The following is a 10808-nucleotide window of genomic DNA, read 5'->3' as shown; positions in this document are numbered from 1 at the left end:
TGATGTATTATCGTCTGGACTCTCTAATCTCATTGTAGCGTGCAATCTCTACTATTGGAGTGGACAGGATTTGGGTGGAGCCCGTCTGTTGGAAAGGGCGTGAAGCAAATCACACCCTTTGTTTGGTTGGGGGGCACCTTTAATCTTTATTAGAGGGTGTGACTTCATATTCTTGGGGGGGTGGCTTGCTAGTAGGTAGAAATCGCGCCTCCATCGAAGCCATTCCTGTGTTTCCTGACTAAGCATTGGTAGAAACAAGAAGACCTGCTTTGTGTTTCAGGCAATTTTGGCTCCTGGTCCTTGGACACTCTGCATTAGGCTTCCCTCTGCCTGACCTTTGAATTTGGGACGCAAAAGCACCCACCGCCACGTGAAACATTTCCTTAAATGTTTCGTTGAGACTTTGCAGCGAATCACAGACATGAGGGAATATACTCAAGGGGGAGGAGTGGGGCAGAATGGAGAATAACATCTTGAAGCCTTTGACATTTGTTTGGGACATTTTAACCTGCAATTATTTGGGACTAGTCTTGTATTAATGCTTGTAAAAGAAATCACTACTGCAATAAAGAAGAGCATGGAAGGGGCCCTGGTGGCATAGTGGTTGTTCGTAGAGCTGCCGTCCCCAAGATCAGCAGTTCAACTCCAGCAGTGGCTCCTGGGTTGATAGGTGAGGCTTTCTGCTCCCATAAAGATTTGCAACCTCACGGGCAAAAAGGCAATTCCACTTTGTCCTGTTGGGCCGGTCTGAGTTGGAATTGGCTTGATGGCAGTGAGTTAGAATAATGTGATACGGTAAAGATAGAAATGTCTATAAAATAGGTTCAAAGATCTCTGTGGATAATTGTCTTAGTTACCTAGTACTAATATAAGAAAACAAAGACAAGTGAATGACTTTTAAGAACAGAATGTACTTTCTCAGGCTTCTGGGGGCTAGAGGTCCACATCCGTGTCTGAGCTCTCTAGATTCCTTCTGTGGGCTCCCCCCTTGCATGTGGTGGCGGCTCAGCACCCTTGGCGCTCCTGGGGGGGGGTCTTTTCTCGCTGAGGCTGTGGTCAGAAGGGGAGAGCCCACCCTGCCCGTGTGGCTTAATTCCCATAACGAAGAAAACCGTTTGCTCGGGTTTATTTACAGGTGCACAGGTCAGGACGTCAACATGACGTTGTCGGGGAATGCAATTTAATCCGTAATAATTGTACTTGCTCACGCAGGTGAGCAGTCAGTGGAAAGTGGCCTGCTCGTCCTGTGCTGGGCTAGTTCACGGGAAAGAGATCATGTAGCATGCTGATGCAGTGTCTGCCTTCTTCATCTCGTCGGCACCACTACTGCTGCCAAGGTCAATGAGATGATTCCTTGGCTATGTGGAACCTCCCATGAGATAATAAGACCCGACAGCATCTTTATTAAGTATAAGCCACTAGATAGTTGTTAGCTTTAATAAGGGGGATTCTCTTGGATAGATTCCATTTGAAAAAAATCATAAAGTGTACATTTTTCTAGAGAAAACATGCCTGCAACTTATAAGTGATTTCAAGACTTTTCTAAACAAAGGTTAGTTAGTGAAACTCCTGCTAGCTCTTTCTGTGGACCCCAGCGGTTACCGTGCAGTCTTTGCCAAGAGAGAAGATGATAAATGTCACCTAGAGGCGCTGTCCTCTGGAAGACCTTTTCCACTTCATGCGTTTCCCTCTCCAGCATTCAGCCGGGTGCCTGGTGCATAGTGCTTATGAATGGGGCTGCTATCTGTAAGGTCAGTGGTTTGAAGCCACCAGCTACTCCTTGGGAGAAGTCGTCTGGGCTTTCTCCTGACCCGAAGAGCTCTGGTCTTGGAGACTCCCAGGGGCGGTTCTCCCCTGGGCTATAATCTAAGAGTCTGCATCCACGCCAGGGCAGGGAGTTCGCCTGTTTGCGTCTCATAGTTGAGCCTTCCTGAAAAGACCGCCCCCACGCAAGGCAAAGGCGCAGAAATGGCTTCAGTCCATTGAGTCCTTGAGAGAGGTTGGCTTGATGCTGATGCGTTAATTTTCTAAAGTAATTGGGGTTTACACTTGTCGAGGAGCTCAGAGCCCTCTGGGAGTCTGAGCTAAAAGGTGCAAAGGCTTCCTTTGTTCTGTTCTCTCCCCATCCCCTCACCTGCCCACCTATAATAACCTCTCCCAACTAGGCACCTGTACTAACCTGCAGCTCTTTGGAACCAGCTTCTTAAAGGAGAATGCAACATGGACAATATTGTCAACTAACTCACACACCATGCAATTTTGGGATGAGTCCATTTGCAAAGCAACTATTACGGCGTGCCCGGTGTGGTAGGTGCCGGGAAGGAAATGGCGCTGAAACACTTCTCTGTTCCTTATTTGCACGAGAGCTGCTTTGTACAAAGTGGCATCATGAAAGCCCGGTTTTGGCAGTGCATCCTGCAGATAGACCAGCTCCTAATGTGTCACTGGAGAAAGAGCTTACATTTTCCATGGGATAACAGGTCTTTGCTGATATGGCATGGAGAATCCCTCCTGATTTCCTATCCTCCACCCCCAGCAAAGGGAAATAAAGCAAGGGGGTGACTATGTTCCATTTCCTTGTAAATTAATAAGACCACAGCCTGACATTGACCATAACCTCTCATGTTTGTAATTAGGACACAGCCAGATGCTGCTGGAGGCAGAGTGCTCTGCATTTATGTAGCGCATCCCCACGTCTACAGAGAAACACTTGCCCCTCTATGACATGACATCCCATTCTGCCTGTTTCTCCAAATTCAAAATATCTAATTGAAAAAATAATAAATTGAAAGGAAAGTACAAAGAACTGACATTAATTAATACAGCATAACATCTAGCGACCATCTCACAGGTGCAATCTAAGCTGCCCGATATCAGTAACGTTCCTCTTAGGATTTATTACGGATAAAAAGCTAGCATTCAGTAGCTAGTTCAGTATACACTTAGCCCCCAGAGGAAGAACAGTTACTGAGATGCTCAGGGTCGTCTTCCAAGGACAATATGTGAAGAGAATTGACAAATTTTAACAATTGCCTGAGCTTCTTTTTTTTTTGTCCCTCTCTGTGTCCCTTGACCACTTGAGAGAAAGAGGAAGAAAGAAACAGAGATAAAGCTCAAAATCAAACTCACTGTGACCCCATGGGACAGGGTAGAACTCCGGCCCTGTCAGTGTGAGACCGTAACTCTTTATGGGCTTGGAAAGCTCCATCTTTCTCCAGCAGAGTGGCTGGCAGATTCGAACTGCTGACCTTGCAGATCGCAGCCCAGCACGTAACCACTACCACAGAGATAAGTCACGCAAAATTCCCATGTAACGAGAAAGTTAGTGGCAATGCTTTAGAGTTCCATTCAATTACACAATTTCCTAATTTTTAAAAGTCAATTCTAAAGCAGTGAATTTCCAAACAGCTATCTAAACTCAATATATGCTTTTAAAATGATCTCACTCTGAATTTGGACAATGATGAAGGCAGACTGGAGAAGAAGGGGTGCCTGTGGATTATAGCATTGGTGAGGTGCCTATGATTATAGTATTGGTGAGGGATATTGACTGTACCCAGGGCTACCAGAAGAATGAACAAATCTAATGGTCAAGAAGGGCAGCCAGAATGCTCCTTGGACGCAAGGATGGTGAGGCTTTGGCTTATAAACTGTGGGCATGTTACTAGGAGAGACCCGTCCCGGAAAAGGCTACCATGGTTAGTATAAGGTAGGAGGTCATCACAGACGAGGAAGACTCCGGACGAGATGGGGTTGACACAGTGGCTGCCATCATGGGTCCAAGCACAGTTGTGAGGAGGCACAGAGCAGGGTGTCGCTTTGTCCTGTTCACAGGGTCTCTCTGAGTTGGAGCCGAGTAGATGGCACCTCCCAGTGGCCATTCTTAGGGATTTTTTCCCTTTTTATTTGTTTGGTATGTATCATTTGTCTTTTTTCCCCAGGTTCTGTGGAGTCAGTAGGAGTTTGCAGGTTTGGAGGAGGGGATAATGAAAGTGCCCAAAGGAATACGTAGCGTGTACAGAGATGAAAGAGTGAAGCTGATATTTCCATGTTGCCTAAGCATGAGGGGACTGACCAGACCCAGTCCAGAGGCCAGCCTGGAGAAGGATGGTGTATGTCTGAAATGCCACAGAATGGGTACTTGGATCCTGTGAAGGACTTTCACAAGCTAGGCCTAGGTCCACATCTGTGTTAGCAGTTTGCAGGGTGAAATTGGGTGGAAATAGAACAGAAAAGCAGAGTGGCTCACTTTTGTATTCAGGGGGGGCATTTGAGAAAATCAGAACATGAAAACTGGCCAGGAGAAGGAAGGCCTTTATGCTGCAATAGAGAAATGGCAGAAATAACGCCCAAGTCTTGGGGGCAAGTAAAACCCAATGACACAATAAAACAGAGAAGGAATCGGATTGTGACTCGGTCACTGATTCACAGCAGGTAGGGACTAGCCATGGCTATAATTCTCGCCAGTGAGGAGCAGACTTTTCAGAAGATGGTGATGCCAGAGAAGACGCTCAGTTGTGTTTGAATTTCAGATACTTTGGGAGGTAAAGGTACGACTCCTATACTCCTTGGGGACCTACTTCTGCCAAGAAATTGTCCATCGTTTATCTGGAAGCCAAATGGCACTTGATGCCCAGTGATTTTTATTTGCTCTGACTTTGGCTATGTAGCCCGACAAAGGCTGTTCAAAGGCGTGGGCGCTCACAGTCTGCTCGGAACCCTCTCTAGATGATTGAGGTGTAACCGCCTCTGTTTGCAGGGATGAGGCATAGTCCCCACTGCAGCATTTTACAGGACAGACGGCAAACATTTGGGGAAGTGTTTTTTTGCGTTTAAGTGACTGGTAGGGATATCGCCTTATGAGATGGTAAAATTCTTCGGTAAAGAAAAGTAGGGAAAGTTGAACTAGACTCGGGGAAATCCCAGCCACTGATGGAGCTGTGGAAAGCATCTCATTCCCAACACGGTTGGGTGGACAATGTCTTGTTTATTGGAGGAGACAGCACGGGGCATTATCCCCCCCGTGGGGATCATCCAGTGCGCTGTCTCCAGCAGGGACAATGCTGGGCATGCTATTGTGTTTGCTCCCTGAGGCACAGGGGCCTCTGTGTTGGGGCACGGGCTTTGTACTGGGGCCCTGAAAACATGACAAGAGCCCAACAGTAAACACTGTGCTAAGGCTGTGAAGTCATAGTCCGATGACGTCACAGGGAGCGGATCTTTGGGAGGCACGGTAGATCAGCAGCCTCTCTGGCTGTGTGAGAATGCTGTGAAGGGGCTGCCGGGAGGAAATATGGCCCAGGTGGGCCCCGGACTCCGCGATGGGTTCTATGGGCCGCATGTGCTTGTGCTGGTGAGTTCGTGCTGCCGTGGTATTGCCAAGATTTCCAGGTTAAGTGGAGCAGGCTGTGTTACCCACAGTGGGAGACTCAGTGCCCTGGGGTGGGGGCCACTGGAATGCTCGGGGGATGGGAGTCATGGTGGGGTGGTCTTCAACAGCGGATGCCTCTGCTTTATCCTAGATTATAGGCTATAGTACAGACATCTGCCATTGTCAGGGTTGCAGGCACCGAGTAATTGTTATTATTTTATTGAAAAGGGGAGCAGTAGGTCAGATAAAGTTTGAGGGCCTATAACCTAAACCATGATATTGGGCAGAATGAAGCCAGGTAGGATGGAGGTAGTCCTCACTTTTTTCCTTATTTTCTCCTGTTCTCTGTGGCTTTTGCCCAAAGGCGGCACAAGACTCATGCAGACAATCTTGGGACTGTGAAGGTGCCCTGGTGATCCAGTGTGTCGCGCACTGGGCTGCTCACCAAAGATTTGTCAAGACTCATAGCCTCAGAAACCCTGCAGAGCAATTCTTCTAGATCCCATGGGGCTGCTGGAGTAGTACCGTCACGGCAGTGGGTTACTGAATGCTAGGCACTTAGGAGAATAGGCAGTACGTGGTAAGAGGGCAGAAAGAAGAAACATTCAAAACACAAACAGGAATGTTTCTAACCACAGATTTAAAGTAAAACATGTTTATTAAGCTAAACCTCTTATCTTTGAATAAAATAATCGCTTGATTGCTTATGCTGTATGGTTGCATTGTTTACTTGGTGTGATTAAATACATGCAGCGGATTCACCCCTAGAGTAGTTAGCAGGAAGTAGCAGTTTAGATAAGGGAAGTTTCCTCTGGCCTTAGTTTTTCTACATGGTAAAACCCAAATCACACCCACTGCCACTGAGTCTGTTAGGACTCAGAGCAAACCTGCAGGACCATAGAACTGCCCCTGGGAGTCCCTAGGCTGCTACCTCTGTTGACACCGGAGTGGTCATTGGCGTTGAACAGCCGCTTCTTCTGTAAGCAGCGTAGTGCTTAACCCCGGTGCCCCCGGGGCTGCTTTATAGTTATTCTGTGAGGCTCTGAGCCCTTTGTAGGTTATAAATAATCAACCTTATCGCCACCGGGTCAATTTCAACTCAAAGCCAACCCATAGGACAGGGTAGAACTGCCTCTGGGTTTCTTACACTATACATTCTTTCCTGGAGCTGAAAGCCTTAGTTTTCTCCCAGAGAGTGGCTGGTAGGCTTAAACCACTGACCTCAAAATGAGCAATTCGGTGTATAACCCACCACATCACCAGAGGCTAGATGGTAGAGTTTTATTTGAATATAGAACTCAATCAAACTCACTGCCATCGAGTGGTTGCTAGCTCAGACTCATAGGACAGGGTGGAAGTGCCGCTGTGCGTTTCTGAGCCGGCAACTCTCCCCTGGAATAGAAAGCCCTATCCTTCTCCCTCCCAGGGGCTGTTTTGAACTACTGACCTTGTGGATCAGAGACCACAGGCTGCGTAGCATAGATAGTATGTAGAGGCAGAGGATGTATAGGAATACAACCACGGGTATTTTTGTTGTAGTTGTCATTATCAAAATGACTTCATTTTGACATGGCTTTGGAGCACATTACATTTCTACCTCTTACCTAGGGGAAGACACAAAGTGGCTGAAGAACTTGAGTTTATTTTTAGATTTGCTCAGCATCGAAGTTAAATGTTCAATTTTTACTTGTATTTCATACAACCGATTTTAGCTATGTCAAGGTAAGCTGGAGCATGAAGATCTCGTCATAATGAAGTGCCTTTTTCCAATGGATGTAGATTATTGTTGGTTTAAAATTTGGATTCAAGGAGCCCTGGTGGTTCTGCGGGGTCAGCGTTGGACTGCAAACCTTATGGTTGGCAACTCAAACCACCAGTCACTCTGCAGGCGAGATGAGGCTGTCTTGTTCCTGGGAAGATTTACAAAGCCTAGGACGCCCTGTGACGAGTGTGTATATGGGGAGGACTTGATGGCAGTGAATTGGCTGCTTTGCTGTAGAACTGGAATGACCTCACATCCTGTTCTGTGTGGATCATTCCCATTTGCGCCTGTTGTCCTTGGCTTAGCATTGGATGCAGACTTTTTTTCTTCTTCTTCTCTTGAAGTCTTAATAGTTACAAGAAAATAAGCCAGCATTGATTTGATCCCACTTTGGCTTCCAGATTCTTCTGAGCATATGGGAATGTGTGAGCCAACCTGTACAGTAAGCAGAGTTCTCAGGGAGTTGAATATGAAAGGACAGGCAGCGTGGGGTGGCCAGTCTCTTTCTCTGCCTTTCAAGTAGCGGAAGAGCCTGCCTTTCAAGGACAACATGAGGTGTACTTGCTGATTGTGTGGTTAGGGTCTGCTGACTCAATGTCTAGTGTTGGTTAGAGAAGTGAATCAGATTAGCAACCTCTGGTGATCCCGTGAATTAGACATTGGGCTGCTAACCCGAAGGTCAGTGGAGCCGACTCATCAGCTTCTCCTGGAGTGGATGGTCCGCTCCTCCCAAATGATTCCCTGTCTTGGAAACCCTGTCAAGCAGCAGTTCTCAACCCGGGGGCCGAACGACCCTGTCACAGGAGTCTCCTGATTCATGACAGTAGTAACATGACAGGGATGAAGTAGCAATGAAAATAATTTTGATTGGGCAGCCACCACAATAATGAGGAGCTGTATTAAAGGGTTGCGGCCTCAGGAAGGTTGAGAACCACTGCCATCTAGGGTCTTTATGAGTTGAAATAGTGTGATGAAATAGAGTTGATGATAGTGTGTCTTCCCCTCTCCTCCATAGGGCTCCCTGGGGTACCACCAGTGGTGTAATAAATGGCCCAGCCTACATTCTGGGTCACTGTGAAGTTGGCAGGTCACTGGGAACATGAAAATTTGGCTTATGTGGCACAAGTAGCAAGAGAGAGGCTAAGCAGTTCTACTTAAAGATGTATTTGCTAACTGCTACAGTAATTCTTTTGGTTCCTAGGAGGATATAGCAGGTCAGTTCCTGAAATCTGGTACAGGCGAGTTTGAGGTAGAGCCAGTTCACCCAGTGGGGGCTTACCTAATTTTAAGTGGGTGTTGAGGTCACTTATTTTTAGTCTTAGCACTGAAAGGTAGTATTAGAATGCATGTTAATGAAAAACGGACATAATTTCATTTAAACTAGTTTTCATGTAGTTGATTCTGTAATATTTGGACAATTTAATAAGTATCTTGCCCTTTTTTTTTGGCCACATGAGAGAAACTTTTATTATAAATGAAGCTCTTTATTGGGGGCTCTTACAGCTCTTCTAACAATCCGTACATCAGTTGTATCAAGCACATTTGTACATAGGTAGCCATCATCATTTTCGAAACACTTTCTTTCTGCTTGAGCATTGGTATTAGCTCCTCTTTTCCCCCCTTCCATCCCCTAACGACCCTCCCCCATGGACCTCTGATACATTGTAAATTATTATTATTTTCATAACCTTCATCCACATCCACGTTACTGTTGTTCGTCCCCCTGGGGATGGGGCGTGGGGCAGATTAGACATCACTAGTCAGTTCCCTGTAAAAAAAAAAAATAACCCTCCCCTCTATGAATTTTAACAGCAATGCGGGGGCGAAAAAGACGCTGTTAGATGCTCATTCTGAAATGGGGAACACTGAGATTCTGGAAAGGGAGACCGCAGAGAGCCTCGGCAATGGGACCAGCAGCAACGTGGAAGCAGCCAAACGATTGGCCAAGCGCCTTTATCAACTAGACAGATTCAAAAGGTCGGATGTCGCCAAGCATCTAGGCAAGAAGTACGTGCTGACCCGAACCTGGTGTCTGCGTTTCCCGTGGTGGTGGTAGGGCGGGTGGTGGTAGGGGTGGTGGTGGGTTATGTGAATTTCATGATAATAACCTGTTTTCTTATACTCTGTTTTCTTATAGCAATGAATTTAGCAAACTAGTCGCAGAAGAATATCTGAAGTTTTTTGACTTTACAGGAATGACGCTGGATCAGTCTCTCAGGTCTGATTAAAACTCTACTTCTGATTCTTTTTGCTTGCGAATAATTAGGTTTGGGGAAAGCAAATAATGTGCCAAAGTTAGAATCAGATATTATTCAACTTTACAACCCCACATTACTTTGTGAACTTAGCTCAGTTTGTATTAAGGGCATATTAAATGTAGCAGAAAAGAAGAAAATGTGTTGGTGTTAGGAAGTGACGTGTGAACCCTGTGAAGCCTGCAAGCCTAATGGATGACAGTCACGAATGGTAGCAAAGCACATCTTGAGGAAAGATAGGATGTGGGAATTTGGTTTTTGAATGACAGATTTTTTCCCCCTGAGGCATAGTTTACAGATTGTAGGACTATAACTATAAATTATTGCATTTTTCTTCCCTTAAGTTAAGGTGACCAGATGTCCCGCTTTTGAACAATTTTTCCCCGCGTCCTGCGGCGTTTTTAAAAAGTCTCGACTTTTGGAAAGAATGCACGGCAAGCTAGGGTATATGGTTTTCGGCTGCCATGTGGCTGTTTCACCAGGATATGAGTTTTATCAATGGTGTCCCGCTTTTGTCCCGCTTTACCAGTGTTAAAATCTGGTCACCTTACCTTAAGCATTTGCTTACAATAGCAAGGGCCTATTTTTTTCTCATCTCATGTTAAAGGAACTTAAAGTGAGGTTCCTTGGATGTATTTGTGGACACACACGTGTTAGATGCCATAGTGACCCCACGCGGCAGAGGGCTCTCCTAGGCTGTCATGTTCATGGAAGCAGGTTGCCAGCTCTGTCTCCTGTAGACAGAGTCTCTTGGGTCAAACTGCCATCTTTTGGTTAGCAGCCTAGTATTCAACTGTTGGTGCTTCCAAGGGAATGAAATAGTTGAGTGGTTCTGGGTATATTTTCTACCATTCAAAGAAGCTTAGATTTATGGAAAATTGAATCCGTAAATCAATTTATTTCATTGTATCGGGAGTAGGGTTTTATCTCCCAATTTCCTCGTCATATAACAAATTGATAATGTAATTATTTGGCTTGATAATACACCAAATAAAATGAGCAAACATCTCATCTTAAGTAACAGTGGACTCATGGTGCTTCCGGTCAAGTAACCATGCCAAAAGAACTCGAATGCAGTGTTTTATGACCCCCACCTGCAGGATTGGGGGCTCCATCTGAAATACTCCTTGATTTTCTCCCTGAGTGACCTTTTTTTTTTAAAAATAGGCCATGTGACACTTCAGTCATGATGGCGAAATTATGTACCTTCTCAAAGTGTTCTTGGCATGTGGGCCACACAATTATCCTGTCATCTTTCTTACTTGTATTTTTTCTTGAACTTAAATGTCAATATATACTTTTATCAAATTCCAAATAATGATATTTTGTAGAATAATCTTTATATAGTTATGTTCTAGAGGTTATATAAATAAAATTTAACTATCAAATATAATTTTGTATCTTTTTAAAAGTTCACTAT

The 10808-nt window shown here is 45.4% G+C and overlaps 1 protein-coding gene across 1 annotated transcript in view; it reads left to right on the top strand.

The window, feature by feature from the left end:
• PSD3 (pleckstrin and Sec7 domain containing 3) overlaps positions 1 to 10808 on the top strand; it is a 331314-nt gene that overhangs the window by 89168 nt on the left and 231338 nt on the right. The window contains exons 4-5 of the mRNA XM_045286849.1: positions 8946 to 9140; positions 9271 to 9351. Coding sequence (XP_045142784.1) covers positions 8946 to 9140; positions 9271 to 9351 — 276 coding nt within the window. The remainder of the gene's footprint in view (positions 1 to 8945; positions 9141 to 9270; positions 9352 to 10808) is intronic.

The sequence above is a fragment of the Echinops telfairi genome, unplaced genomic scaffold (genome assembly GCF_000313985.2).
Source record: "Echinops telfairi isolate 266 unplaced genomic scaffold, ASM31398v2 ScPeMD7_9;HRSCAF=40, whole genome shotgun sequence".
In the NCBI taxonomy this organism is placed as follows: domain Eukaryota; kingdom Metazoa; phylum Chordata; class Mammalia; order Afrosoricida; family Tenrecidae; genus Echinops; species Echinops telfairi.
Note: the sequence above shows the minus strand (reverse complement) of the source record. Positions and strands in the feature narration are given on the sequence as shown.